A 27,798-nucleotide genomic window follows, 5' to 3' on the forward strand; every position below is an offset into this window, starting at 1 on the left:
ACTATTTTTATGATATCCGTGTTTGCGATAAACCAGGAATTCAGTAACTGAGATCTTCCAGCAGTTCACCACTGTTATATACTGCATACATACACCTTTGTTTGTAAGATAATCGAATCACACCAAAAAAAGCTTGAAGAAGGCAGAAGGGTGAAAAGAAGGAAGATCTGAGTATTACTTAAAGACTGTAGGTAGGATTTCATCAGAGTATGCAAATTTCTGAGTTTAAACTGCAAACATCTTACCACTGCAGAGCTGCTTGAAATTTTAAAAATAATTTTAGGACAAGACAAGGTTTTTCAAGCTTAAGGAATGGTGAGTAATAGTTTTACGATACATTACTGATTTGGGGGCTTTAGGCGCTAAATTTATATGCGCTGTACCGCGCGTGATACGTTGAGTGTAGATTTCTATGGCGCAAAGGATTTTCCAGTCCTTCCGTAGGATTCCAGGACATTTCCCTGCTTTTCGTAAAAAAGAGGAGCATCTCGATATACAGGGGTCGAAATATAGGGTTTCTGTCGTAAGGAATGCTTTTTATTGTTGATATTCTTAGTGTTCTGATTATGGATTTCCTTCTAAACCTACGTCAGTTGCCTATGACCCTGTTATCGATATGTTAGCTGTCCTTACGCGTGATGGCAACATTTATATGTATCCTTTTAGATACGCTGATCAGTCTATTGCCTTCTCAGTCTCAACCGCGTTGCGTGTTCATATCAAAGACCGTGTATTTTTATATTTTTTATTTATCATACTAGGTCTTTTAGCTGTTGTGATTCACTAAGCTGATGTATCAAATATACGGGTAGTTTCCAGCTTGTTTTCAGACATCTAGGCCGTGTTTTTTAATCCACCAAATTCTCTGTGTTGATTTGTTTGGAGATTTACGAATACGATTGGGCCTTCTTAATCAGTAGGTTTGCAGCTATGAGTAGCCTTATATATTTTGGGTTTTGACGAAGAAGTCAAGTTCACTTTATGGCAATTCGTGTATCATACATTTCACTTTTCTGTATTGCCATAACTTATCTAGACTGCTCTAAAAGTTGCTCTTGTAACTGATGAACCTACCATTTTCGGCTGGTTTTCGTCGAAACGACATTCAAAGGCTTATTTTATTAGTACCTGCGAAATACTTATGGTGTGGTATTAAGGTTCATCATGGGTGTTGAATATACATGTTCTAAAATTTTGAAATCGCATTTCTTTAGATTGAGAAAGTAGGTAACTTATAGACAAGTTTTATTTGTGATGTCATTAGGTTGTAATTCTCACTTGAAAAGTCGAGTTCCTAGATCCTTTAGTCTTCGTTTAAATACAATTCCTTAACGCTTTTAAGATACGGGAAACCAGGAATATCGTTTTCTGCTGTACATGAAACGAACGCTCAGTATATTCAAGTGGTTTTCTTGACTGGCAGTGTAAGTAGTTTATATTATATAACTGTTTTAGAGAAAACTGGTTACATTGACTGATTCAGATGATATGTATTTATGGGAGTTGACTTCAGTCAGTCAAACATCTTGTCAACTGGTCCAAAGATCATGTCTCAAAAGAATTATAAGTCAACTAAAGTCTTTGCCAAGTGGAGTTCCAAGTATTTCCACCAATAACGAAGAAATTAGTCACGTCACTGCTTTGTGCTACGCCTCCGACGGTCGTAGCATCCTGATTGGAACTGATAATGGTTGGGTTGCCTCTGTTCGTTTAAATACAAATACAGCCACTGACGACTTCACGAAATTCTGGTGCTTACCTTCAGCTGATGATGCAATTAATCCTTCTCGAATACTTGATGGGTAAGATTTGACCTATTTTCGATCTTTACTTTGTTCGGTAACCCACATCAGGAAATTATTATTTATGGAGTGGTTTTTAGCCTTAGTAGTTCTGGCCTGTTTATCTTTTTTCATATAGTTCGTTTCTCAGACTTAGACTGAAAATTTTAGACAGTTTAAATATCTACTAAGTCAATCACACTTATTCATCTGAGTTGAAAATTGTCATGTTTGGATTGCTAATTTATCTCAAAAACAAAAGATAAACTCGTAGCTCATAATACCAGGTTTCTGGTATCTGCTATTCGATTTGATTTGTTCGAACCTTCGCGTCATAATTAAAGCGTTACATTACAGTTAGTTCTGCAGTACGAAACAATGTAAGTAGTCGGAGTGACAATTTTGTCAGGACGTATTAAATGTAAGGAAGACGAGAAAGAAGGCAGCTTCATATGCGCAAACGAGATTCACGTTTAAAAAATCTATGGGATCCGGTGGTTCTTTTGAAGACACTGAAGAAGTGGGTCAGTATTTTGTGCAACGTTAAAGACCAATGGACATTTGCTTATGGCCTTTTACACATGTCAATAAGTTCATTTAGTTTTTTAATAGGACTCGCAGAAATATAAAGCCTTAGAACAAGACGAAGCATGTTAAGTTACTGTGTTTAGGCTCTTAAAAAATAACATAATTCTACCAACTTTCCAAATTATTTATTGGTTTCTAACTTCGTATAACTTTTCGGAAAAGAATTACTATTCCCCTGGAACGTTAAAATAAGGTAGGCTTTTAAATCATTTCCTTTTTCAAAAAGACCTGATGTTTTTACCAATAAATAGATAAATTCAACTCGGCAATCAAGTGTGGCTGTTTGCTAATCATGTATAAAGATTAACCTACATATGTTGAGCTAATCCGTAACACAGCAGTCGTAATCTATGAAAAACCAATTGTTTCACCTTTTCAGGTGCATTGTATGTAAGTGGTATGTATCGTTTTAGGTGTAATAATATTTGGCATTAAGTATGTTCTACTGTTGTTGGCTCTACGTTTCATGAACTTGACATTTGATGTTAAACTTTCAAAGTCATTTCAAAATGTGCATATGAATGCTGTCTTTTGTTGTTCTGAAGTTTCTTATGTTACTGAGTATCATTTACTGTATGAATCTTGACTTGAACCTAATACATTTACTTGTTGTGGTTCCTTTAGCAGTTATCGGCGTTTTTAATGATAATTAATGACGACAATTCATGTAATCAGTTTGGTTTCCCATATGTCCACTTTCCAGCATTTCACCTGATCGTCGTCAGCGTCTGCGGGCAGATGCAGTGGTGGTTTTATTAGAAAGGCCAGGGTTTCCTGGACAGTTATTAATTGGCTACAATTCTGGTCTAAGTTTATTATTTGACCTCCGCTCAGATCGTATTATGGCACTATTACCGTGGCAACATGGCTTGGAAGCTGCCGCTTGGTGCGGCGGTAGTGGCCAACCAAATAGGTCAAACCCAACATCTCATCAACCCCAATTAGGGATGCGTCTCTTGACTGCGCATTCGGACGGATCTCTGGGAGTTTGGAGTTTGAAGGAAATCGGCTTCGGTACAACAACAATATCTCCCATTCAACCACCCTTGCTTCAAATGGAAGAAGCTCCAAGCATGCCTTATGGTAAGTTGGCTAAATTCTAATGATTTCTCGTTTAATTTGCCATAGATTCAAGGGAGATCAAAGGTTTTATTTATTTAAACATATAAACATTGGTACAAGGAGGCACTAAACAGATATGCGCCATATAAACCATTCGATTTGTGTGAGGGCTGGGATGCTGCTGGGACACCCAAACTGAAGCAGGTGGTTTTCTTAGGGGGCCACACCAGGAGCCTTCGACCTAAAGGTCTGATCCAAAAGGTAGTGGAGCAACGTCAGGAAATGCAGTACCATGGTAGCCGGTGACCAACAACTGGTTCATATTCCATTTGCTCCATCAGGATACTGGAGCCTATGTGCATCACTGGTTTGGAATCAGGATTTCCCAGCTCCCCCAGGTGGATACTTGATAAAATAAGATGAATTCATGTTATTCTACTTACCTTTTCATTTCTTGCTTTGTTCGAAATAATAAAGGGGGACTATGTGTATGAAACTTACCCCAATTGTAAACGGACGTTTGTGAGGTTTTTTTGATAACTGACGGTACCTCAGTCAGTCAGTAACAACGTAGAACTTCGTACGTACGTACATCAGTGCGAGTTGCCACACCACATTAGCACAGAGATGCAGTGGTCGATTCAAATCCCGTAGTGGTAGAGGTAATAAGAATATAAGCAATAATCGGGAAGATCAGTGTTTGGAGATGTTACTTAAAGAGTATAATACAATGAAATAAATTTGGGAAGAGAAAAAAAGAGACGAGGAATAAGGAGATCAAAATTTGGGAGAACACAAAGAGTGTATGCACCTGCGCCATTGCAAACGATTTTGAGCCATGTCATTCAGGGGGGGACATATGTCATACAGTTATAATACCGTTTCTTGTATTGCACAAGAGTAGTTGGTTGCTACATATATTATCCAGGTAATGCAGTTTCATCTATTGCTAAGTATATCAACAGTATATGGAGTTTGTTTCTATATATGATATGTCAAGAAGCTTATTTGTCAAAGTTGGTTTAAGTTAGCATTGACATGACATAGATCAGTGTTTCCTGAACTTTTTTTCTACAATCCAATCATTTTGAAATTATGTGTTCTTCGTTTTGATTTCAAACAGGCTTTAATAATTAGTTCTCTGTGGTTAAATGCATAGTTTTCATCGATTTCCTTGGTTTTTCTGTTACTACTGTCTCCAGATGGAAGCTTAATAAAGCCTCAACTTCTGTAATCTAGGCATTCATCTATCAGTCATAGTATAATGTTTTAAATTCTGTTTAATTTGAATTAAACATTCAAATAATATTGACTGTTGTACATAACATCTTGCGACCAATTAACAGATTTGAATATAGTGTCTGGAGTATGACTTTTCTTGATCTAACTCTAAAGCTTGGAAAGTGTATTTTTTGGGCTTTGGTATGTCGAATTATGACTTCTTATTTGTAACATTGAAATAATTTACTTTTTTTGTTAGGACCTTTCCCGTGCAAACTGATCAGCAAAGTCTTCTGGCTTCCATCTGCTCTGTAAGTTATCCTTTGATTTTTACAAGCTAGGCTCTATGCCTTAAAAAAATTCCATGTGATACAGAATGCTGTGAGCAGTTAGCATAAAAAAATGTCACCGTTCATTAAGCTTTACTCCTTAAATAACTCTGTTCCCCGTGTCTATTTCAGGCTCATTATCTTTGCTTATAGACGTAATATAAATTGATGTGTAATTTACTATATCGTTCAACATTCACTGTAATGTTAGTTAAGATAATGGAATAATCATTGAAAACAGAAGTTGGTTTAATTTCTGAAAGAAAAGCTATGATAAGTTGTTTCAAAATTATGACGTAATTTAAGTTTTTCATGGATAATACACTTATTTTTGTCATATCTTTATTTATACGCATAATGATTTGATTAGGCTTATTTGTCGTAATATTCCAAGAGAACACATGTTATTTATTCGTATTATCCATTATTTTGTTTATTCTCAACAGGGGGGGTATTACTGTATTTGTTGGTGGAATGCCACGTGCCACTTATGGTGAACGTCATACTGTAAGCATATTGCGTGGATCCAATATTGATCAAGCTGCTAATGCCAGTGTTGTTGCTGCCCGACTTGCTGTGGCAGCTGAAGCTGAAGATGATGATGAAATACCAGAAGAAAGTTCATTATCAGCTCCTCCTATACACGTTTTTGATTCTGATGCACCTGAACATGTATGTTTGGACTTACCATCAAGTCTTGTTGATTTAGTTCCTGTTGGTTCTGTTGACGGACCTGTTCAAATACTAATACTTTTATGTGAAGAAGAAATGGTTGTGATTGATCTTATAACTTCTGGCTGGCCTTTTATGCGTCCTCCCTATTTAACTTGCTTGCACACAACATCCCTTACTACATACAATTTAATTACACAGGTAAGTTATATAGAATTTCACTCATTTGTTTGATAACAATATATTTGGTTGAAATGGTTCAAACAACCTTTGAAAATGTGTACGCAATGTAATTTGAACTCGTTTGCTCTTTCGGTGTATAGTCGTGACTCACATATAGTTTGTTAGCTTATTCAACTGATAATAGGGAAATAATTCTCCCTTTGAAATAAATTAAATTTTTTCTTCACTATTTCATGTTTCATTTATTACATTTGACCGTTTGTATCAGCTTTCTCATGGTTTGTGCGTTAGTTATGGTCATTGTAATTCTGTGGTTTTCTTTTTTTCGTATACGTCTATTGTAATCATAAATTCTTATGGCGATAAAATGTCTCAAATTATATACTACTTACAAACCTTCACTGAAATGCTTATTCCTAGTTTAGGTAAAAATTCAAGATTTTCATTGAAATTTCTGTTTAAAAACTTTCGTTGGTTTTATATACTATACTGATGGGAACTGTGATATGTATGATTGATACACAGATTCGTACAGATTTATAAACATCGTCAACGTAGAGCTGGGCACTGCTCTGCGTTGGCCAAAGTTCCCATGCTTGATTAGCACGAAAAAATAAAAATAACAAGAGATCGAAATAATGTATTAGTAGTAACAAGAAAAGAAAAAACCTTGAGGATATCATTTGAAAGAACAGTGAAAAGGTGCGTATGAGGGGATACTGAAATCCAAAGCTATGAGGAACAGTGAATCCACTTGCGCCATCGCGTGAACCCTTATGAACCATGTCACCAAATGTTTCTAACCACCACGAAGACCTCAACCAAGTAGTCTGAATCTACTAAAATGGCTTAGACCAACAGTTAGTGACTTCATGGACTGATCCAACGTTTTGAGTTGACGGCCCCTAGCTTTCTTCTAAACTTCTGAATTAGCAACGGCCGTTTTTCAAGGTAGACTGTGGTTAAGCACACCAATTTCCTCTCTCACACACGTTCCATTTGCCTAACCCCAACATCACTCATTCAGTCATTACACAAAACGCGAGCAACGCTCCGAAAACGCCTATTATCAAAAACCCTTAACCTACCCATCTCTTCTACCTTCACAGACCACGTTTCCCAGTCATAAAATAGAGTGAACTGTACCTCCTGTCTGTTTTGCCTCTGACAACATACGATTTGTACGACATTCTACATTTTACTTATCCGTCTGTCCACAAGTAGATATCAATGATATTTTATTCGGTATAATTATGTATCCGTTCAATTTGTCACACTAGAAAAGAGTAGCTGTGTAAACTAGAAAAAAGGCATGTCACTTACAAGGATTTATAATATCCTAGAAAGATAGCATTTTATGGCCTGCAGTTAATAATGTAAATATAGGATTCCCAAAATTATTAATATTATTTGGTGACAATTTTGAAAAGTTCAATGACGAAAGGTGTAAAAAAATGGTTCATTAATGGAGGGATGGGCTTGAATAATAGATCTAAACTAGAGTCGATTTAATTTTATTCCTCGGGACCGAGCACTATTTTAAATTATTTATAATATTTATTCCGCAAATTCATTCCTTTTAGAATCACATATTGCATCCCTAATGTTTTCTACGACTACGGATACTAATACTATTTATACTGCCTTGCCATTTTGTTTTGATAATTTCATCTTGTTGTTATGAAAACTTTATATGAAGCACATATCCCCCAGTCTCTATGTTCCTCGAGACTGACTGACTGAAACTAAAGATGATGTAAACTGGTCATTTACACTACTTAACTACCTAGAAATTAATCAAAACGATCATTTCCACTGTGGTAAGGCACTGTTAGATGGATTAATACCAACCTTAATGTAGGGTAAATACCATTTCAAAAAGCTGCTGTTGTCAGAAAAGTGGTGGAAAACCGACGCAGACCTATTTGTGTATCTGTTTATCTTAATGGATGTTTATCGTTGATATCAGCGTAAACTAGAGGTATTTTCTCTAAAGTAGTTTTTAATGTTACTATCTGTGTACAATATCCTGGCATAAAAATCTTTACTTACTGACTTTTCTGCTTTACTAAACATTGATTACAGCTGTCAATAAACTGCTACTTTAGTGTACATATAGATAGACAAATATTTCAATATGAGACCTCCAGTTTTTTTTATCTACATAAAGTATGTCTATATAAATTCACAAAACATATTGTGATAAATTTTCTTTCCCAGTAAATTTGCTACTTAAATTTAAAGTCAATACTCCTTTACATTGTAATCATTTTATCGTACAAAATAGGTTAGCCCAACCTTGCTGTCAAATCTTGAAGCTGCTGGTGCTTACTATGGTCCTGAAGGGCGTTTTGGTCGTGGAGGAGCAATTGCAGATAATCCATCAGGTGGGGGTTGGTCCTCTCTCCCTTGGCCAATACAAGGTGGTCATGCATTAATTAATGGATCTCGGTTGTCTACAAGCTCTTTGGGTGGAAATATTCTGTACACAGATGACTTACTTCTTACTGGTCACGAGGACGGTTCTGTTGCATTTTGGCGGCTCAGTGCAGGAGGCTGCCTTCGACGCATTTATACCTTATATACAGCTATATTATTTGAAGATGTCAGCCAATTGGTAAGTCGTTAGATAGTCATTTGTTATCTATGTGATCATCCGCCAAGATTTGAATTTACAATTCTATAAAAAGTTAGCACCGAGTGTATGGAAACACCAGATATCAATTTATATTTGTAAAGTCCCAGTGATTAAAATTTTGATCGTTCCAATTTTTCACACCTCATTTTTATTTACAAACCTTTTGTTTTGAGCTCGTATGTGTAAATTTGTCTATAGTTGTAGGCCTTGTATCCCATAGGTGCATAATACCTAATAAAGTGTATGAACCAGTTGTTTATTCTACTCGATTCACTTACTGAAACTCAGTCAGTCAGTCAGTAACAACGTAGGACTTTGTACGTACGTACGTCAGTTCGAGTTGCCATACCATATTAGCACAAAGATACAGTTGTCGATTCAAATCTCGTAGTGGTAGAGGTAGTAAGAGTATAAGCAGTAATCGGAAAGATTAGGGTTTGAAGATTGGATGAGTTTTCGAGCATCTATCAGTGCGGTAGATGCTGCTGAGATCCAGTGTTTCTCCCTAACCTTATGGTTCACCTTACTTGCAGACATCAATGTTGTTTCCACAGCTTCCTCGGGATGGGCATCACTCACACGGCTGACTAACTGTTTTTCTAGTTGTTCCTGAAATATATTCTTAGCTTGGTTATCATTAAGTAGGACCCTAAGGGGTTTCCTTGCAGCGTCTTTCCTACGTCCAGCAAGATATAGACAAATACGTGCTCGCACTAGAGCGTGATTTAAATCTAAGCATGTGCTCCAGAATGAGTGGCAGTCTTCTATCGAGCCCCTCCATCGGTGGCTGATAGCAATCTGATCTATTTGGGTCCAATGTTAGGACGTATTCAAGGATTGCCATGTCAAATGATCTTTTGCTTATGCTTAAAGTTAGTATTTGCAAGAAAGAGGCGGTTATCTGAGCATAGCTGCAACAGACGGTCGCCAGTATCTGTTCTTTGAGCCACAACACCATTAAATCCCCACCAAGGTATCTTTCCTTCTCTCTTAGTTTACCTACTTTAACATTAAAGTCACCATCCGCTGTTACTATGTCAGAGCGCCTAACATTTTGGAGAAGGTCGTAAATCTTTCTACAAAACTCATCTTTTTTATCATCTGAGCTGCAGCCAATGGGAGAGTAGGCAGAGACGACGAAAGGGCAACGACGAGTGTTTCTATCTTCCCGAGTCTACTGGAATCCAGTCTAAGAGGGCTAGTTCTACCATAGGACTCAATGCTATATCTACACCTACAGCGAGGCCACAGGAAGCAGCACCAGGGCTTCCAGATAGACGAAGCGTGAATCGAGATGGTTCTTTATTTTGATATGGAGAGGTCAAATGTATGACGCTACTTGGATCTTGTATGCGCGTTTCGGAGACGCAGTACACATTAATGGCGCGAGATTTTAAAGTCCTAGCTAAGGAAGCCTGTTGTTCTCTATGGCACAATGTTCGGACGTTAAAAGCTTCTTCATGTAGTTTAGAGTGTGGTTTCAGGAGACGAGGAGTAACGTTCCGCGTACTCGAATCGTTCGTATTAGCGGCGCGAGGTGATAAAGGGACGTGAGAAGGGTTAGTCGAGGAGATAAGAGAGTTGTTAGGAGGTGTAGGAAGGATTTGATTGTGAATAACTTGGTTTCGTGTGCTGTTATGGGTATAAGAGCTAATGTCACTTCCCTGATGCCCACACCGTGGAAGGGTATTTCTTGAGGAACCTGAAAAGGAAGTTGGATTAATGTTGGCCTCAACGACCTGGGAGCGTGACTGCAGAGCCCAAGGGACAACTGCTTGAGGTCGGTCGCGCACGATCTTTTTGTGGGTTTTTTTTACGTGTTAGCTCCGTTCTTCAAAGGGCCTTACCGCCGAAGACGAAAATCCGTGAGGTAAGGTTAGGCGTGACGTTTTTAGGATCAACCTTTTCTAACCCCTTCCTTCCTTGTGATAAGTCAGCAGGGCTTCAGATGCTGGTTGTTCGAGGAAAACACCTTACTGCTGTCACACCCCTCTACAGTCAGCAATACGACTTCACCCTCAGATCATGAGTTGCTGCTTTTAGTCTTACCGTTCTCCAATCGACCTGCCTGGCATGGTAGAACCTACAGGAACATATGTTCCAGCCAATATAGCTCGGTTGGGTCATCACGACAGGCATGCCCGACCACCGCGTCAAAGTAGCAGCTACGGTCGAGACTTACTGAAACTACAAACAATAAATAGAAAAAACTGGTTTACGTGAATCATATATACAGTGGTTTCTTTCTAAAGTCTCACAATAATAAATTCATGGTTTTTAAGACACATCTTGATTTCCAGTAATTATGAGTCCCACGCTCACCACTAATCAATCAATAATGAATCTGCATTAGATGATGACAAAATGTTTGTCCGGTTTTATAGGTAAAAGTGTTGAGACACTGTTAAAAGTATCGAACTCGTATCATCTTTCTAGCTTTCGTTGAGGAACATTATCTACGTATGATAATCTGAAGTCGATATATTCTAGTTGAGAAAGGTTTATTTTTATTTTTTGTGCAAAATAACGTACAATCATTAGGTGGTGGTGTAGTGGTTAGAAGCGATTATTTATGAACCAATAGATTTCAGGCCTGAACTTCACCGCACTTGCCTTGGTTCAAGAAACCGAGTAGTGTCACCAGCCTCAACATAAATAATGTAGCTCAAGGGCGAATACACAAACCTATACGTGGTAAATGATTTGCACAAATAAAAAATTCTATCGAATTTTTCGTCTTCATTCATCTCAAAATTAGTGTATTTCAATCTGTGTTGCTTATTCGATTTCCAGACTTCCTACGAAGCTTGCTTCAAATACTTTAAGCTTTATTTTTAATTGGTCATTATACCTACACTAAGTATCAAAAGCCAGCTATTTCAGTAATATTAAAGTACCTTTTCCGTCTCTCTTACATGAATGATAGTTCACTTCAAACGTCTTATTAGGATGATGGATTTTTAGATGATCAGGATTTATCCTCCTAAAATACTCCAGTTGGTTTGACTACCTTTTAAAAAAAACACAACCGCTTATTTGTACGACATTTAGAACAAGTCTGTTATCATCAGTTGTCGTCGAATATCACATGATTTTGCGCACCGCTTCATCATTTAAAGTAATCTTTCCAATTTGTCTATTTACTTTAGGATCATCCTAATGGTGTTGATGATGATGGCGATGCATGGCCTCCCTTTCGTCAGGCAGGTGTATTTGACCCTTTCATGGACGATAGCAGAGTAGCTATACAATTCATTTATCTTGTTGATAATACACTGGTTGTGGGTGGAGCTGCAGGTCAGGTAAGATATATATTTCATCATTTATCACTATTCTTATACCATAAGATTTGTCCACTTATCCCATCTAAAACTTTAAATACAAAATAATACCAGTTAATGAAAATAAAACGACTGTTGCTTTTTCACTTTACAAGATTATTAAGTTTAAATGGATTTACCTGTATAAATGTGTGACAATATTTTGATAAGAGTTTGTAATATTAGAAAACTGCGAGTTCAGTCTTGCAATTGGGTTTCTATTTCAAATACTGGTATTTTATAGTTTTTGAATGTCTGATTACTTTCTTTTACCATGTAACAAGTGAAATGCTTTCTGTTCAATCAATTGTACAAATTTATAGGTAAAATTGTTATACAGTTTGAAAGATACTAATTAATTATCTGTGTTAAGTTTTGTTGACTGACTTTGCCAATGATAAAACCTCATACCTCAGCTCGTGCAACAGTTGAATGCAACGTGAATGTTGTTGATTTGAATGTATCCATAGTGTAGGTTCCTCTTTAGTTATATTATTTTTCCCCTTATCCATCGTGAATATTGTTTACTACTAGCAATATTCAATACTAAATTTCTCCATACAGAAATCGGTGATAAGATTTTCATTTAAATCGTAAACAATCTTCTATATACGTATTATTAGACAAGATTTTATAGGATTCGTAATTTAAACTGATTAGTTCTGTGTGTAATGAATTTAATAATCTGTGTGAAAAATTCATTGTTATATTAAGTATCAGTTTGACATGACAAGTGTTTGTTGTGATTGAGATTTAGATAACTTTGTCATATAGCAATATTTTATACAAAAATGTAATATGTTTTCAAACTGTGTGTAAATGTAGTGACTGAAGTAATCTTGTTTCGATAGAGTACTTCGTCAGTTTTGTATTTTTTCATGTGAAATAGAATAAATCATAGTTAAAACTGACTAATGGAGATCCGTGAGTATCTTTTGATTCATTAAATGAACTACATTAGTAACTTGGATTACAGCAACCCCGAATTCCGATACTTTTGTTCTTCGGCTTCGACCTCTATTCCTTTTTTCTATATGGTAAGTTTCTTTGTGGATTGCTGTCATAATAGGGCATAAATTCTCGTTGCTGTAATATAGGCTTTTTTGGCCAAGCCTTCACAATATTATTAGAGGCTTTAATTAATGATAAAATGCTCATGAAAATAGGTAAATAAATCTTCATCTCACTGATGTAATTAAATACTGTAGTTAATCTTATTCAACCTGTCTTTAATTATATCTATTCAGCAATTAAATATTCTTATCTGAAGGAGTTTGAAAAATATTACCTTATTAGTATTTTACCAGTGAAATTGCTAATCCATTTTACTACTTCACATAGTCAAATTTTCTTCCTAGTTTCTAAATTCCGATTGAGCTGTGGCTAATTGGTTAAACTACTCATTTTTAAAACACTAAGTAGCAGATTTAAACCCCCTACTGTACATACCTTCATTTTGAATAGCTACATACTAAAATTAACCCTCATCCAAATTCTCCCAAAACCTGGAATCTCCATCTGTACTTGGTTATTAAACTTCCCAAAGGAATAAAATCCATTCCAATTGTTTTGAGTTACTAAACTACCTTTTTTATTTCTTTGTTTACATAAATCTTTTAGTCGCCGTCTAACAATACATAGTCATTATATGCTATCATATATTATTGCTTCTTATTATTTTAAGCCTGTAAAAACTTTTTATTTGTGAATAAAGTAAGACTTCTTATCGAGAAGTGATGAGATTTGATCATGAACTAGAAGATCTCTAGTGCTGTTACAGGTATGAAGACAGTTGTCATTCCTTGGTTTCCCACACCGTGGAATGATATTTCTTCCCATCATGGGAAGGCAACATCGCTGCAGATGCTAATTGCCCGATAGAAGCACTTTACTTCCGTCTCATCTCAGTAGAGTCACTAGTACGACTTTTCTCTCGGACTATGAGTTTGCTGCACTTAGTCTTACCGCAGTATGACATAGTTCACAATCGTTAGCAGGTAAATTCACTCTTTGTCTTCCCGTCGTTTCTAAGTTTCTAAATTGCTCATAATTTTTCTGTATTATTTCACTAATTTATATTTTCTCCTCGAGTCGTATGTTCGATGTCCAATCTTCTCTATTACCAATAGTGCTTTTAATACATCTACTACTCTGGGATTTGTTTTGACGATCTCGTCGCTCTGTGCTGATGGGGCATGGCAACTTGAACCGATGAATACACATGGCAAGTTGTACATCGCATTTAACTGACCGGTGGCATTTTATCAAGTTTATTTATATATAGATGAAAAAAAGCGAATGGTACCCTTCTTTTTTCGTCCATGGATCAATTTAATAATCTGTCGATTAAGTTTGATTGATTAGAACCGTGTTTTATATCCAATAAATGACTAACTTGACGACTTTACACAAATTTTATTCCATTAAAATGAAAATAAATTTATGAAAAATTGTCAACAATTCCTTTACCTCCTCGAATATTCATTATATTGTTTACATAATAAACAGTATATAACGTTGTCTTTATCAGTTGTCATCTTTTATATTTGTGTGCTTTAAACTATTTGTTAAACTCTCTTTTATAACCATTCCTATGTCAGTGATCAGTGTTTGACGTGAAATTCTAGCTATCCATTTTATTGATCAACCATTTTGTTATTTATCCTACAACACTACTAAACATATAAGCCTTGTATATGTTCATTTTATTATCATACACGATTTCGTACATTTCTTGTATCATAAATTTAGAAAAGTGAATCCTTTTTAATAAAATCATTATTTTGTTATATTATTTTGTGTTGTTATTTCCTGTATATATAAAAATGTATATATTTATTACTTCAGTGACATATTGACGATGTTTTACATTGTAAGCCTTGTCTGTTAGTATTCATTTTCTCTTTATTTTACGTCTGAAGTATCATGAAATAACAGAATATTTATAGCTTAGTGTAAACTTGCATTCTTGTAATTTTTTCCATCTATAAGTCCCTAAATTTACAGTATTTGCATAGTGTTTTTTTGTCAACTATTCGATTATGCAAATTTTCTTATCCTTAAGTCACTTAGAAAACTCATGATATATATTTCAGTAATGAGACGATAGCTTTCCTATCCAAATCTGTTTATATACACTAATAAACATTTTCTGATAAAATGCATCTCAATTTGTTATCAGTACTATCTTTATGGTCCATTGTATCTTCCTCTACACGTTGTTAGTAATTAGGTATACTGTCTTGTTATAATATGAATTCATTAGAAGCTTACTCTTTATGGATCATTAATTATCAGTTTATGTGGCTGTAAAATGTTTATAAAATTTTTTATCATATCCATAGTTTGTACATTAACATGAAAGTAACTATGGCGTATTCGTCATCGGTACAGTCTTACTTATAATCTAATGATTATTTTAATAGGATCATTTTAAAGGTCCTGTAATTGTCCAGACTAGTTGTTGATAGTGGTCGTACTTAAAAGTAAGTTTGGTTTTAATTCTTATGGATATACTTATAAAATTGAGTCGGACAATCCAAAATGTCACATCGATCGTTGGAGTCATACAGTATTGGACTGAACCATATAAGTAGTACTTAAGCTGTACTTAATCTTTTCTATCACTATTGACACTATTAATCTTTATACTACCCCAATATTTGTGTTGATAATCTGATCTCGTGCTGATATGCTGTGAGAACGTGTATCAAGCACACATTTCCCAAGTTGTACATTGCTTATGACTGACTGATTTGTCAAATATCAAAGGTTTTCATTTATAGACTACTTGAGTAGTATAAAATGTGTTTACCTATTTTGAATGAAATATATTTGTATTTAAGTTGATGTTTTACTTCATAGTGTTGATAGGATCGTTGGATAAGTACACTAGATTTTAGTGTTGAGCAACTGACTTTCGGATTATTGCTGGCAGTTAATAAAGCTTTCTGTAAAGTTTCAAATAATTCTTATTGATGAGTACAGGAGTTATTTATTTATTTAAACACATAAACATTTGTACACTCGGTTTGTGTGAGGGTTTGGATAGTGCCCGGGCGCCCAAATCAAAACAGATGGTTTTCTTAGGGGGCAACTTCCCGAATATTTTTACCTGAAGATCTAATCCACAAGGTAGTAGAGCAACATTGGGAGATGCAGTCTAGTTGTAACCAGCGACCAACAATAGGTTTATACACCATTTGTTCCCTCAGGATCCTGGAGCCCATGTACAACATTGGTTTAAAATCAGGATTTTACAACTCCTCTAGGTGGATCCTGGATACCCACCAACCCTGCTAAAGCACCGGACACTCGCTTTTCATCCTCGGGATTTCGTAAACAACAATCTGTCCTCAGAAGATAGTGATAGGTGTTTCTTGACAGTGGCTGTATACTCGTGACCATGTGAGAGTATTTCGAGAGGAAGAGCTGACTCTCCCCACCCTAGACCGTACAAGGGCATTTGGGGGACATAAAATCTGTGTAAATTTCTATAATTGATATTTATCTCTGAAGAATAATAATGACAGTTAACTTTTGATCGTTTGCTATATTGATAATTAGTTAGCTGTTCATAAGAAAGCAAATGATAGTTCTTCGGATATCTTACTAAAATCAGGCATTATGAGTAAGAAAACTAAATATGATCCCATTAATATCTCAGCTAAATTGCTGCGTTCTTTCCAGTTAGTAAATGTATTATTATTTGTATCAGTCGCTTTCTGAAACTTTTAGGCCATTAGTTTTCTAAATTATCATTTATTATCAGTTTAGGGTTGTAAATATTGTTGATTTTTAATTGCGATCATGAACCGACCAATGTTAGACCAACATTGAAAACCTGGAAGAACTAGACAGTCGTTTCATTCTAGTATGGAACTTCTCGGCACTGCTAAAGAGTTAATGCTCATAAAACGGAAATTCCGTTTCATTTTTTAAAAAATATTTTGTATTGAGAAGTATGATACTGAATAAAGCGAGTAAATTAATATTATTATTACCATTATTACTACTATTATTATCACCACTATTATTGGTTATTCAGCTCCACTTAATGAATCATCAAAAATAAGATTAATTTGTATGAGTATGTAGTGTACTTTCATTTTAAACTGGAACAAATTGTGAAACACCTTTTTCTATTTAAATCATTTGCATATAATTATGTTATGTCACACAAAATAAAAGTAATTTAACCTTAGTTATTCATACATAATTATAGAAAATAATACTGTTTCATACTTTATCATATATTGAATAATAAATTGAAACAGTTTTTTTTTATTCTTCCACCTTTAAACTCAATAGCTTTGTTTAAACTCATATAATTGTAAATCTAACAATCAAAAATTAATTAATTTTAAAATATACACAAATAAATGGAACCAATCAGAGATTATTAAGGTCCGTTGAATACATGAGTGAATAATTGATTTTTTTTCTCCTGTAATTATGTATTTTATTTCTCATTTCATTATAAATGAATGTGATTAGTAATGTAAATAATTGAGTGTATGTATTTATTCTAACATTTCACATATTTCATTCTTTTAGGCAATTGTATATCAATTTCTTAATTTCACTCCGTGTATTGAACCTGCAATTGTAACAATTAAAAAATCAATGCCCGGATTTCAATGGAAAGGACATGCTCCCCTTACAGTAAATAGTTCATGTTTTATTCATTACCAGTAAATATTTTTAATTCCAATTCATGTAAAATTAGTTGTGAGAAATGAAATGTAATTGAAAACGTGATAAATCTATTCAGTGTTGTTTAAGTTACCTTATTTTGATTGCATCTTCAACTCGTCATGTTATCTGGATTATGTTTTTCTTGTCAGTCTTATTCATTAACAACTTATTATCGGCTTAAATTTGGTAGTTAAGTATGAAAGGAATACTAAGTTTGTATGCTTTATAGTACACACCTTTAAGTTCTTTTTGTGGGATAAATGTATGTATATCAACGTAATATGACCATTGTTTGAATATTTTTTACAGAACGATTAAAAATAAATCGTCAACATAGTTGGTTGTCACTCTTGTATGGGAGTTTTATTTAACTTCCTGTTTTATTGGTTCTCTTCTGTTCACGTTTTGTAAGAAACCTCTGTTTAGTTCACCTCATGTACTTATTTTACAGCGTTATTTATTCTAAGTTACAAGTGTTAAGTTTGCGAAGCGCAAAAAATGTGAGGAGACTAAAGGTATTTAATTAAAAACAGCTTTGAAGTATCACATGAATTTAATGAAGCAGGTTTTGTGGACTTATCTTACAGGGCAATTTGTGATTCTCATCGACTAGATAATATTCAATGAAAACAATACTTTCCTAGGTTTTACATTCAACCAGTGGTTTTCGTTTACCGTTTTACAAGCATCAAGATATATCTAATTTTTTACACAGTTCGAACGCGGACGATGAAATAATGCCAGAATATCCCTAAATAAACAGTCTTGTACTCACCTATTAATTATTTAATACTTGAGGTTGGTATATTCCTTAATATTTGTTCCTAGTTGTTTGCTTAAGCAACCAAACATTATTTTAAAGTTGTAAGTTTACCAGTACTTTTGGAGTAAAGATATCTAACACTTTGTTAGGCTTGAAAAATTTCGAATTTTGAACCTTTTATTTTTTTCTGTTATGTTTTTTTCGACTAATACGAAGTAGTTTCTTTTACTGTGTTTTTAGCTTCGAAAATGCTTTAGTAACAAGATCACTGTTAATCCAGAACAAGCTACTCCACTCCCTGCTCAATTACAAGCTACAGGAGTTATTTTCGTACAGCCTCCTGCACGTATTACATCACTTCTTTCAAGTGAATTTGAATTAACTCATCTAAAAGAATTTAGTCAAAACCAAACAAATAACATTGGTGGTGACGGCGGTTTACAAATTTTACTTGCTCTTGGTACACCACATGGTTTCGGTGTAGTTTTTGTACCGAAACCTTTATCTAATAATGATTCAAATACAAAAAAACCATTACCTCCTCAACCATTACTTGCTGTGTCAACAATACCGGATAATATTGATGCTCTTCAAGAAGCTGCTGCTGGTGAAGGTTGGGCGAGGCGACGTACTCGAGAACTTAAAAAAAGTCTTCGTGATTCGTTTCGACGTCTTAAAAGAGTACGATCAACTAAATCAAATTTTCAACCAGTTGCCCCAGCTTCTACTGCTAATGTTAGTCGTGCTGGCATTCGACGTACTGTTACTCAAGTAGGTTCTTTTAACCATCTTAGGTTTATTTATTTGATTATTTAAAGAAGCAATAAGTTAATTGAACTAGATAAACTAATAAAATCTAATCAGTCGTCATCAGTTCACTTCGAATTATTTTTCGAATACCATTTGTCGTTTTTGTGAAATGAGTTTCTTAATAAGTTTTACGTGAGCTTAAACAAACAAAAAATATTCTCTTAAGTAATAAGGTACAGATTCATATAGTAGACTCCAACGTCTCTATATTGTGTAGCCAGATAAAAAGTCGATATATCAAGTGGTTATAGGTAGTCGACAAGTTTATGACCAGTTGGCATTCATAAACAATGTATATTTGCAATCTTTGGGAAAATTGGTGTTTGCTGTAGGATCCAAATGTATGTTACAATCAAAGTCAATACCACTAAGTTGTTAAGGCTGCGCTAACATATACTTCTAGTTTTCTTTTTAACGTTGATTGATCACTGAGTGGTAACCAGTGTCATACTATTTAATCTCTAGCATTGATCATGATCTGTCGATTGATTTTCATTCTAGTCACTAGTCTATATGACTTTGAATTGCTAATCGTCGAATAGTTTTCAGACCCTCAACATTAAACAGTCTATTTCAATGTTAAATTATTTAGACCAGTGACTATATTGCAACTTGACTATAACAAAATTGAGTAGTAAATTTAATAATCAGTGTACGACTGAATCTCTACCTCAGCCTTGTATTGACGTTTACTGAAACATAACTTATTGAAAAATAGTATGAAGTGAATTTTGAAAGTGCTTATTACATCTTCGAACGATACTTAAGTGTGTTGATTTTTCATATCACTTTGTTATGCTTCAATATTAATGGATTCGAAATCGTTAAGTTGTAAAATATGTATTTTCAGCTTCTGAACCAATTTGGTTTATTTTCTTAAAGAGGTTTTCACTAAGGCTGTATTCTTGTGTCTTTTTATGGAAAATAATGAAAAGAAAAAGCTATTCGCTGTCGTGATGAATTATTATCTAAATTCTTCAACTTAAGGAAATCGATGTAATTACTTTCGATTACTGTATATTCCATTTTCGGTCATGCATACAAATGGTTCCATAGCATATTCTGAATTACGCATATATCTTTTATATTTATCTAAGTCTAATCGTGCTGCTCCCAATCAAACTGATGTGGCTCCCCTTGATGAAGCAGAAAGACGTAGTGGACGTGTCCCAGATGAGAATATATTATTAATATCACAGTATAATGTTGAAAGAGAAATATGCGATCGTGTTCAAGATACTGCTAATGTAGCTATTGTATCCTGTTTTGCGTTTGGTCCACCATTGTTTAAATCAAGTCCATCAAATTCTCGTCCAATGTTACATCCAGTTGCTACACTTTTTATTGGTACTAAAGCTGGAACTGTTAAATTATATTCTATTTTTGTTGACAAAACATCATTAAATTCTAGCGTTCTACCTAAACTACAGCTGTATTATTCTCGAGAACTTATTTTACAACATCGTGCTCCTGTTCTATCACTTCGTCTAATCGATGCTAAGTCAAATATGCCTTACTCATTATCGGGTATGTGTTGTTAACGATATTACAATTGTAATACTTACAAATTTTTTCTCTAAGGGTAGAAGAAATCATCCCATACATATTATTCTCACGAAATTATAACAAAATCATTTAGATTTTAGTAATTCTCTAATTGGTTTTATAGTTAAAGAAGTTATATTTCTATTATTGAATGCCGAACCGATAATCATTTAAATATTTCGTACATATGTAACTCTACTTCACACATACTCCCCAAAGCAGTCATATATAGTAAGTTAGCTTGACAATATTAATAGTCTAGTTTGTTGTTAGTAGAGTTATTAAAATATCAATATGGAACTTTGAGTGTTTTTCTCTTGCAAATTTTTTTTTACATAAAACCAATAAATTAGTACAAATATAGTGTTCAAATTGTGCCGTTTACTACATTAATCAATACCATGAAATATGCACAGAGAGGTACAGAATAAATTTTAAATATATGAATACAGAAAATTAGTAAAAATTGAAACAAGTAACAAATTATATTTATTTTTAGCATGAATTGAAATGATTCACTAAACAAAACAAACTTACAATAAAGTTCCATCGAATTGTTGTTTGTTTAAAGTATTCAGGAATAAAACATCTTTTTATAATAAAGAGTATCCTTGTAGATTGGAATATATTAAGTAACCTGGTTGAAATCAATTAACAGTCCAGTCATTTCGAATTCGTAATAAGTTTCACTGGGTACATAAGAATATGTGTATCTGTGTTTCGATTAGTATTACTTAATATTACTATCTTTCGTACAAGATCAATTATCTAATAGTGTTGTTTTCACTTGAACTAAATTAAATCATTATTGTCACACTTTGTTCTCCATATTGGTTTTCCTTTAACATATTCTACAAGTTGCAGGAAAGATGTAATTTAAGGTCCAAAGTGTAGCAGCCGTTGGTTTAATGGTTGAAGATCATTCGACTTTCAAACCATATTTGTAACGGGTTCAAGTATCACCCTGCTTTGTTTTAGAGTCCTCGAACAAAACGCTGGTCACTCAGAGCCGAGTATTTTTATTGTCTATACCCGACAAATGAGTCACATTAAACATAGTTTTCTGAAATTAACTGTCTAGTTTGCACTCGATCATTGTAATTAGATACATTTGTTCCCCTTGTTTCCCATTACTGGATATAGTATTCTCTTTTTAATATAGATTACAAACATTACATATCTGATTCTGGTAAATCTCATAATCTACCTGTATTATCAGTTGTGAGTGAAGAACAAATACGATTATTTAATTTGCCTAATTTACACCTAAAATTCAAAGCTCGTATTACCGCTATTGATGGTTATCGTATCAAATCTGCTTCAGTAGTTGGATTTCGAATACACGGAAAAGCCAGTTCATCATTATCAAAAGAATCCACTGGTTAGTAATTAGAAATCACATTTTATTTGGATAATTTCTGTTTTTTTTTTCGACCACTTACGTTTTATTTCAATTTGAAATGGCTTGGATACCCGTTGCACAAGTGATTGAGTCTATACTGACTTGTGTTATAATGGCTATATCAAAGCAATCCACATACGTCAACCAGGACTGGTCAAATTTCAGTAAAATAACACCAACGGGATAATCTAATCTATTTTTAGTCGAATTAAAACGCGTACCTGTTCCATAAATAAGTGGCTATCTGGACTCCCTAGCTAACTGAATAAAACGTCAGCGTATAAAGCAAACAGTACTGGTCTCGAGTCCTGAATTGAACACCGATTTTGGTATAGGTATATCCATCTGACTCGTTCCAAATAAGATGAAACGCGCTTCCTTAATCCCACTACTAGCCACATTTTGTCTGTTCTATATTATGACGCACGTTGTTATAAGAGTTACGGTTATTTATTTATTAGTTTGTTCTTCATCTCCATCTTTACTTACATAATAGTTGATTCTGCTTGTGGTGATCTTGAACGTTCAAATACAAGTGGTATATCTGTAACATCTCAAACAAATCAAAACTGTGAATATTCATTTGTTTTTACAAATGTTGGTGGTCAAGCTGTTTTGCTTAGTATGCCGCAACTTCGACGAATGGATACCTTACATTTGCTGGATTCTCATGATGTAGTTGCAGTCAGTTCAGTTGTATTTTCTCAACCTGGCAGTATAAATGTAAATACTTCGTGTTATGTTCCTGGACCTGCTCTCGGACTTTATCAGTTGGCACCTGGTCAAGTATGTATACATTCTGTAAATGGTTAATACTTTATGGCGTGTGATTTATCCTTAAGACACTGCGAGTCCATGTAATCGACTGAAATTTGCGTTCTGGAGCTTGAGTTCTTACTTTTTTTCTCTCCACAAAATACTTCATGTATGAATGATTTACATAATCATAAGTATAACATTGAACCATTTATCCAAACCAGATACTTGTGAATACAGATATGGCTGTATGGAAACGTAGAATTATCTCTTTTAAACTTGGTCTTATCCATTATTTCTAGTCTTACACTTTTACAAGTGTGTTTCCGAAAATAATTATTTTCTTGAGAATTCACAGAAACGGTGGGACTAGTGTTCATGCTTTTTCCTGTATAATAGAGTATAAGATTTTGCACGGTCCAAATATTTAAATATATTATCAAATAAATCTATAATACTTCTCTTTCCTTTACACTTCAAGTCTGTTAAAACCAGGCGTTTTGAGAAATATGTAATTAGGCAAGTTCATTTGTAAGTATTGGTCTTTTTTGTATCATCTTTTCTGAAAAATAATGCGTCGAGATTGAAGCAAAATTAAATCTGTTGAATGTTTACATCTCGAATATTGACCACTATCAATTTATTTTATGCAGAAATTCAAGTAAAACACTTTAGAGATGTCATGTAATCTTCATGTTTGCTTTTCTATTTAGTATAATTCCATAAAATAATGAATCCCTTTACACGAGAATCATAGGTTTTTGTATGTTTTGAAATGTATGGTCAACTCCTATTTTATGGTGACCAAATATTCTACACATTTATATAAGTTATAAATTTTGAAAACTTATATACCATAATAATATGTCGACCAAATGTTTTTTTTTCTAATTTATTTCTATTATTTAAAATTGATAAATTAAACCAATAACTTGTTTATTTGTTTATTATAAAAAGCTTACACTTTTTGACGTTGTACGTACTGGACAAAAAGCTAGCTCACTTGGAGTATCCTATCGTCCTATATATCGACTATCTCTTATTGGCAATCCAAATTCAAATATGAAAACTTTATGCGAAAAGACAAATAGTATTGGAGATAGTAGAATTTCTAATAGAAGTGTTTTATCGACCAGTCAGTTGCATAACATATCACAGACATCTAGTGTACTTAGTTCATCCGTACAAAATCAATCAAATTCTATGTCATCACACAATCTAAGTGATTCAATAAGAAATGGTCTCGTTTCACCTTCTGTATCATGTACAAGTGATAGAAATAATCACAGGTACTTTTAACGTCTTATTTTGAATTAATTTCATTATTTCTTTTCACTATGAAGCTATTTCTCTCCTAAATTCACTCACAATTACAAAGCAAATCTCAAGAATTCATTCTGTTTTTACTTTGATTTTCTTTTCTATACTTACATTCATAATTTTTATGTAAGATTTAATAGTTGAAGTGCTTTTCTAGTTTAAAGGCAGTTTTATCATGTACTAAGATCAGCTGAGAAATAATTAGAGAATACATGTGACACACAACTGGAAAATGTTTGTGTCTTACTAGTTTTGAACTCCTATCAGTAATTAACTACGCGTGAGCACATGAAATCGCCTAGAAAAAAAACTTCAGGTCTTACAACGAATGTGACATTTTCAGACTATTACATTAATATTCATAACTTTATATTCGCTACCTCAGTTGTTTTAAAGTATATAACTTGACCATTCAATATGATCAGTAATTTGGTGTATTTATATATGAAAATTTCCGTTTTATTTCACAAGTGATAACTTAATTAAGTCTATAACATTTAATAATACATACATATTTTATGTGGGAATTCAGGAAATATTGTAGATAACTAATAATTATGGTAAACACCTTATTCAAAAATCATTATTCTTGGTTATAGTAAAGAATTCTTATCAGCAAAAAATATATAATTCATTTGGTATTACAAACAAAATGAATCTAAACTTCACCCCCTCTCACAAGCAAGTGGTTATCAGGACTCAGCAGTTAAGTGGATGACGCGATGATGTTTAAGGCGAATGGTATTCGGTTCGATTCATCTGACGAGTCCCAGGTAAGACGAAATGCGCGTTCTAGATTCCACTACTAGCCACCATCCATCTTTGTTTAAAAATACACAATATTGTAAGATATTCTTCTAATATCCATTCAACTTGTAAATATTCAAATACCTTAGTGAAGAACATTTCTAGTAGTCACTCATTTTTCAAATTCACCAGCGAATGAATAAGTTCCAATGTAATCAATTATTTCTTGTTTCTCCAAATATTATACACAGAAAAAAATCTATTTACCTTTCATCGCTGATTTTTCACTTTTCAGTGTTTAATTCCTTAACACATTGTAAACTTTTAGTGAAACTATAACTACAATAAATAGTTAAAATTGGAATAAAAACAAGAATTTAGTTTCAATATATGCAAAGTTGATCGGTTGAAATCTATGAATTGAGTATCTCACGTTTAATAACTATCACAATATTAATTCTGTATGGTGAGTGGTATTGTTCAGTCATCATAATTCAATTAGGAAATTAATTGTATGCTAATGAGTTATTCATATATTGTCCTCATACTTTGTTTTATTTATTTATTTATTTACAGGAATCGTGTATCCTAAATAATATAATTGATTATTCGATTTATGCTAATCTCTCAGTAACTATATACTAGGTCAGTGCTACAATTTACCGCAAACATATCATGCTTTTTCTTTCTTTTCTCTCTCTCTCTCTCTCTCTCTCTCTTATATATATATATATATATATATATATATATATATATATATATATATATATTTATAGGTCTGCCCTTCAAAACAATGTTTTTGCCTTGAAATGATCTTCATTTCCCTAGACTAATAATCCTGGTGTATGGTTTAGTCAAAAACTGTCACTAATTAATTCTTTATTTCTCTTATCAGTTTAATATGATCTATCAGTATAATAAGTTTTTCCAATATTATTTGTTTTAGCATATTTGTTTTCTTTTCGTTCAAGTTTTCTTCCTGTTGTTGTTAGTATTATACACACTGCTTTGCTTTATTTTTGTTTTCACTATCTTTATCATGTATAATAAAATGTGGATTGAACAATTTTGATCTATGTCCATTGTTCAATTTTCAAATCACCCATTTACAATGTTAGAGAAGAAAAAAAACAAGAAAATATGTACTTACAAAATATACACTGTAATACTTTGTAGGTCTACGTTTATTTTAATCTGGAAAGCCTTTAACGCCATATTTACATATTCAGTTGAATTTTTTTTATACATAATTTTGTCTTTTCTGTTTACATTTGCTATATCCTTGTAAACTTGACTTTATTGACAAAAGTAATAGGGTAATTGTTTTCAAACAAATTGTTTGTTCCAATTCTATTTATTATTTATAATTGTTTAATTTTAATTTGTGGCTTATTCATTTAATAATGACTGAAATACACATTTCATATTTTATTAATTAATATCGAAATTGTTTCTTTATTGTTTCAGTTATTGTATACATTTTTCTAAATAACTTCCCCTCACTGATTATTGATATTTGGCGAATAAAAAAAGCTTCATATTTCATATGTATTTGAATGAGAATTGTAGTTTTTCTGCAGCATGATCAGTGTTCTTAGTAATAAGTATTTTTTTCTAATAACAATTGTACTTTAAAACACAACAGTAGACAGGAGGAATATGTTTGTGTAAAGTTACAAAGTACTTATATAATACATTATGCATAACCTTCAATCGTTCGTTTGCGTCTTTCGGTGTGTTCTGTTACCTGAACTATCTTCTCGTCTGGTCTCCAAATGTTCTGCCAGCATTGTGTTTTCAATGCACTGAAACTTTTTACTCCGTCTGATAATTATAGCAACTTCGATGTGACGTCCCGCTACACACTACTTACAAGAAATTTTGCCACTAGTGTCCACTACAGTATCTGTATTCATAGACACTAGTTTGATGTCGCTTTGTCTGATAAAATTTGTTTTAGTGAAACTGAGAATTAAAAAGGTTCATAAAAGTAAACAGTTTATAAGTCATGAAGATTTAGATTATTTGTTAGTTATAAATGAATTCGTAAAAAACGGATGTACACTCGTTTTGTTTGTAATAGTTGATTCTGACGGTTACTATATTTATTATGTTGTAACAGTTACCAGTGATTTTTATTTTCTAGCTTTGTATGAAGATAAAGTTTAAAAAACTTATTATATGTTCAAGCTTTTTCTTTCTGCTGTTTTTAATCACAAATTTTCTTTATTATTTGTTAGTTAATAGACCAGACTAGACCCGCCCCCAAATGCCCTGGTACGGTCTAGAATGGGGAGAGTCAGTTCTCCCTCTCGAAATACCCTTACATAGCAACGCTTATACAGCGACTGACATGGAAGTCTTACTCATTGTCTCTTTGTGGCAGGGGTATTGTTTACGAAATTGAGAGGACGAAAAGCGAATGTCCAATGCTTTAACCGGGTTAGTGGGTATGGAAGATCCCCCTAGAGGAGTTGGAAAACCCTGATTCCGAACCAATGGTACATTTGGGCTCCAGGATTTTGAGGGAACAAATAGTGTAGGAACCTATTGTTGGTCACTGGCTACCATTGGACTTCATCTCCTAACGTTGCTCTACTGCCTTGTAGATAAGACCTTTAGGCAAAATGCTCGGGAAGTATCCCCCTAAGAAAACCACCTGCTTCTATCTGGATACCCGGGCAGTATCATGGCCCAGACATAAAGCGAGTGATGCACACATATGTGGTGTCTCCTTGTACCAATGTTTGTGTTTAAGTAAATAAAGACTGGACCAGATAAATAAAGGCAACGTCAGAGTAATATATATATTTGTGTGAATAAATATATTAAAGTTTTGTTTAATGATAAAATACTCAAGTGATGCTGACTGTTTACCTGCATTTTTGTAGGTGAGAATATCTTTATACAACTTCTTAATGCTGTACATTTTTCATTTAAATAACAGATATCATATGATATATT

The 27,798-nt window shown here is 33.6% G+C and overlaps 1 protein-coding gene across 1 annotated transcript; it reads left to right on the top strand.

Moving 5' to 3' along the window:
- Nucleotides 1–351: 351 nt before the first annotated feature.
- PPA2_1 (inorganic pyrophosphatase) lies at nucleotides 352–27,709 on the top strand. The gene is made up of 16 exons (XM_051211620.1): nucleotides 352–523; nucleotides 557–654; nucleotides 1,343–1,424; nucleotides 1,456–1,802; nucleotides 3,073–3,452; nucleotides 4,912–4,963; nucleotides 5,428–5,854; nucleotides 8,124–8,453; nucleotides 11,624–11,776; nucleotides 17,351–17,458; nucleotides 18,495–19,025; nucleotides 20,162–20,591; nucleotides 21,772–21,990; nucleotides 22,508–22,797; nucleotides 23,725–24,056; nucleotides 25,411–27,709. Exons 1-16 carry the CDS (start codon nucleotides 413–415, stop codon nucleotides 25,424–25,426), a joined length of 3,906 nt encoding a protein of 1,301 aa, XP_051071703.1. The 5' UTR covers nucleotides 352–412; the 3' UTR covers nucleotides 25,427–27,709.
- Nucleotides 27,710–27,798: the final 89 nt, after the last annotated feature.

Source organism: Schistosoma haematobium, chromosome ZW (genome assembly GCF_000699445.3).
Source record: "Schistosoma haematobium chromosome ZW, whole genome shotgun sequence".
NCBI lineage: Eukaryota > Metazoa > Platyhelminthes > Trematoda > Strigeidida > Schistosomatidae > Schistosoma > Schistosoma haematobium.

Excerpts from the sequence above, each read along its gene's own strand:
- PPA2_1 (XM_051211620.1), top strand. The coding sequence starts at position 413 with ATGGCGCAAAGGATTTTCCAGTCCTTCCGTAGGATTCCAGGACATTTC. Across the intron at positions 1,425-1,455 it reads TGGTTTTCTTGACTGGCAGT|AGAAAACTGGTTACATTGAC; the intron begins GTAAGTAGTTTA and ends TAACTGTTTTAG. Across the intron at positions 4,964-5,427 it reads TTCTGGCTTCCATCTGCTCT|GGGGGGTATTACTGTATTTG; the intron begins GTAAGTTATCCT and ends TATTCTCAACAG.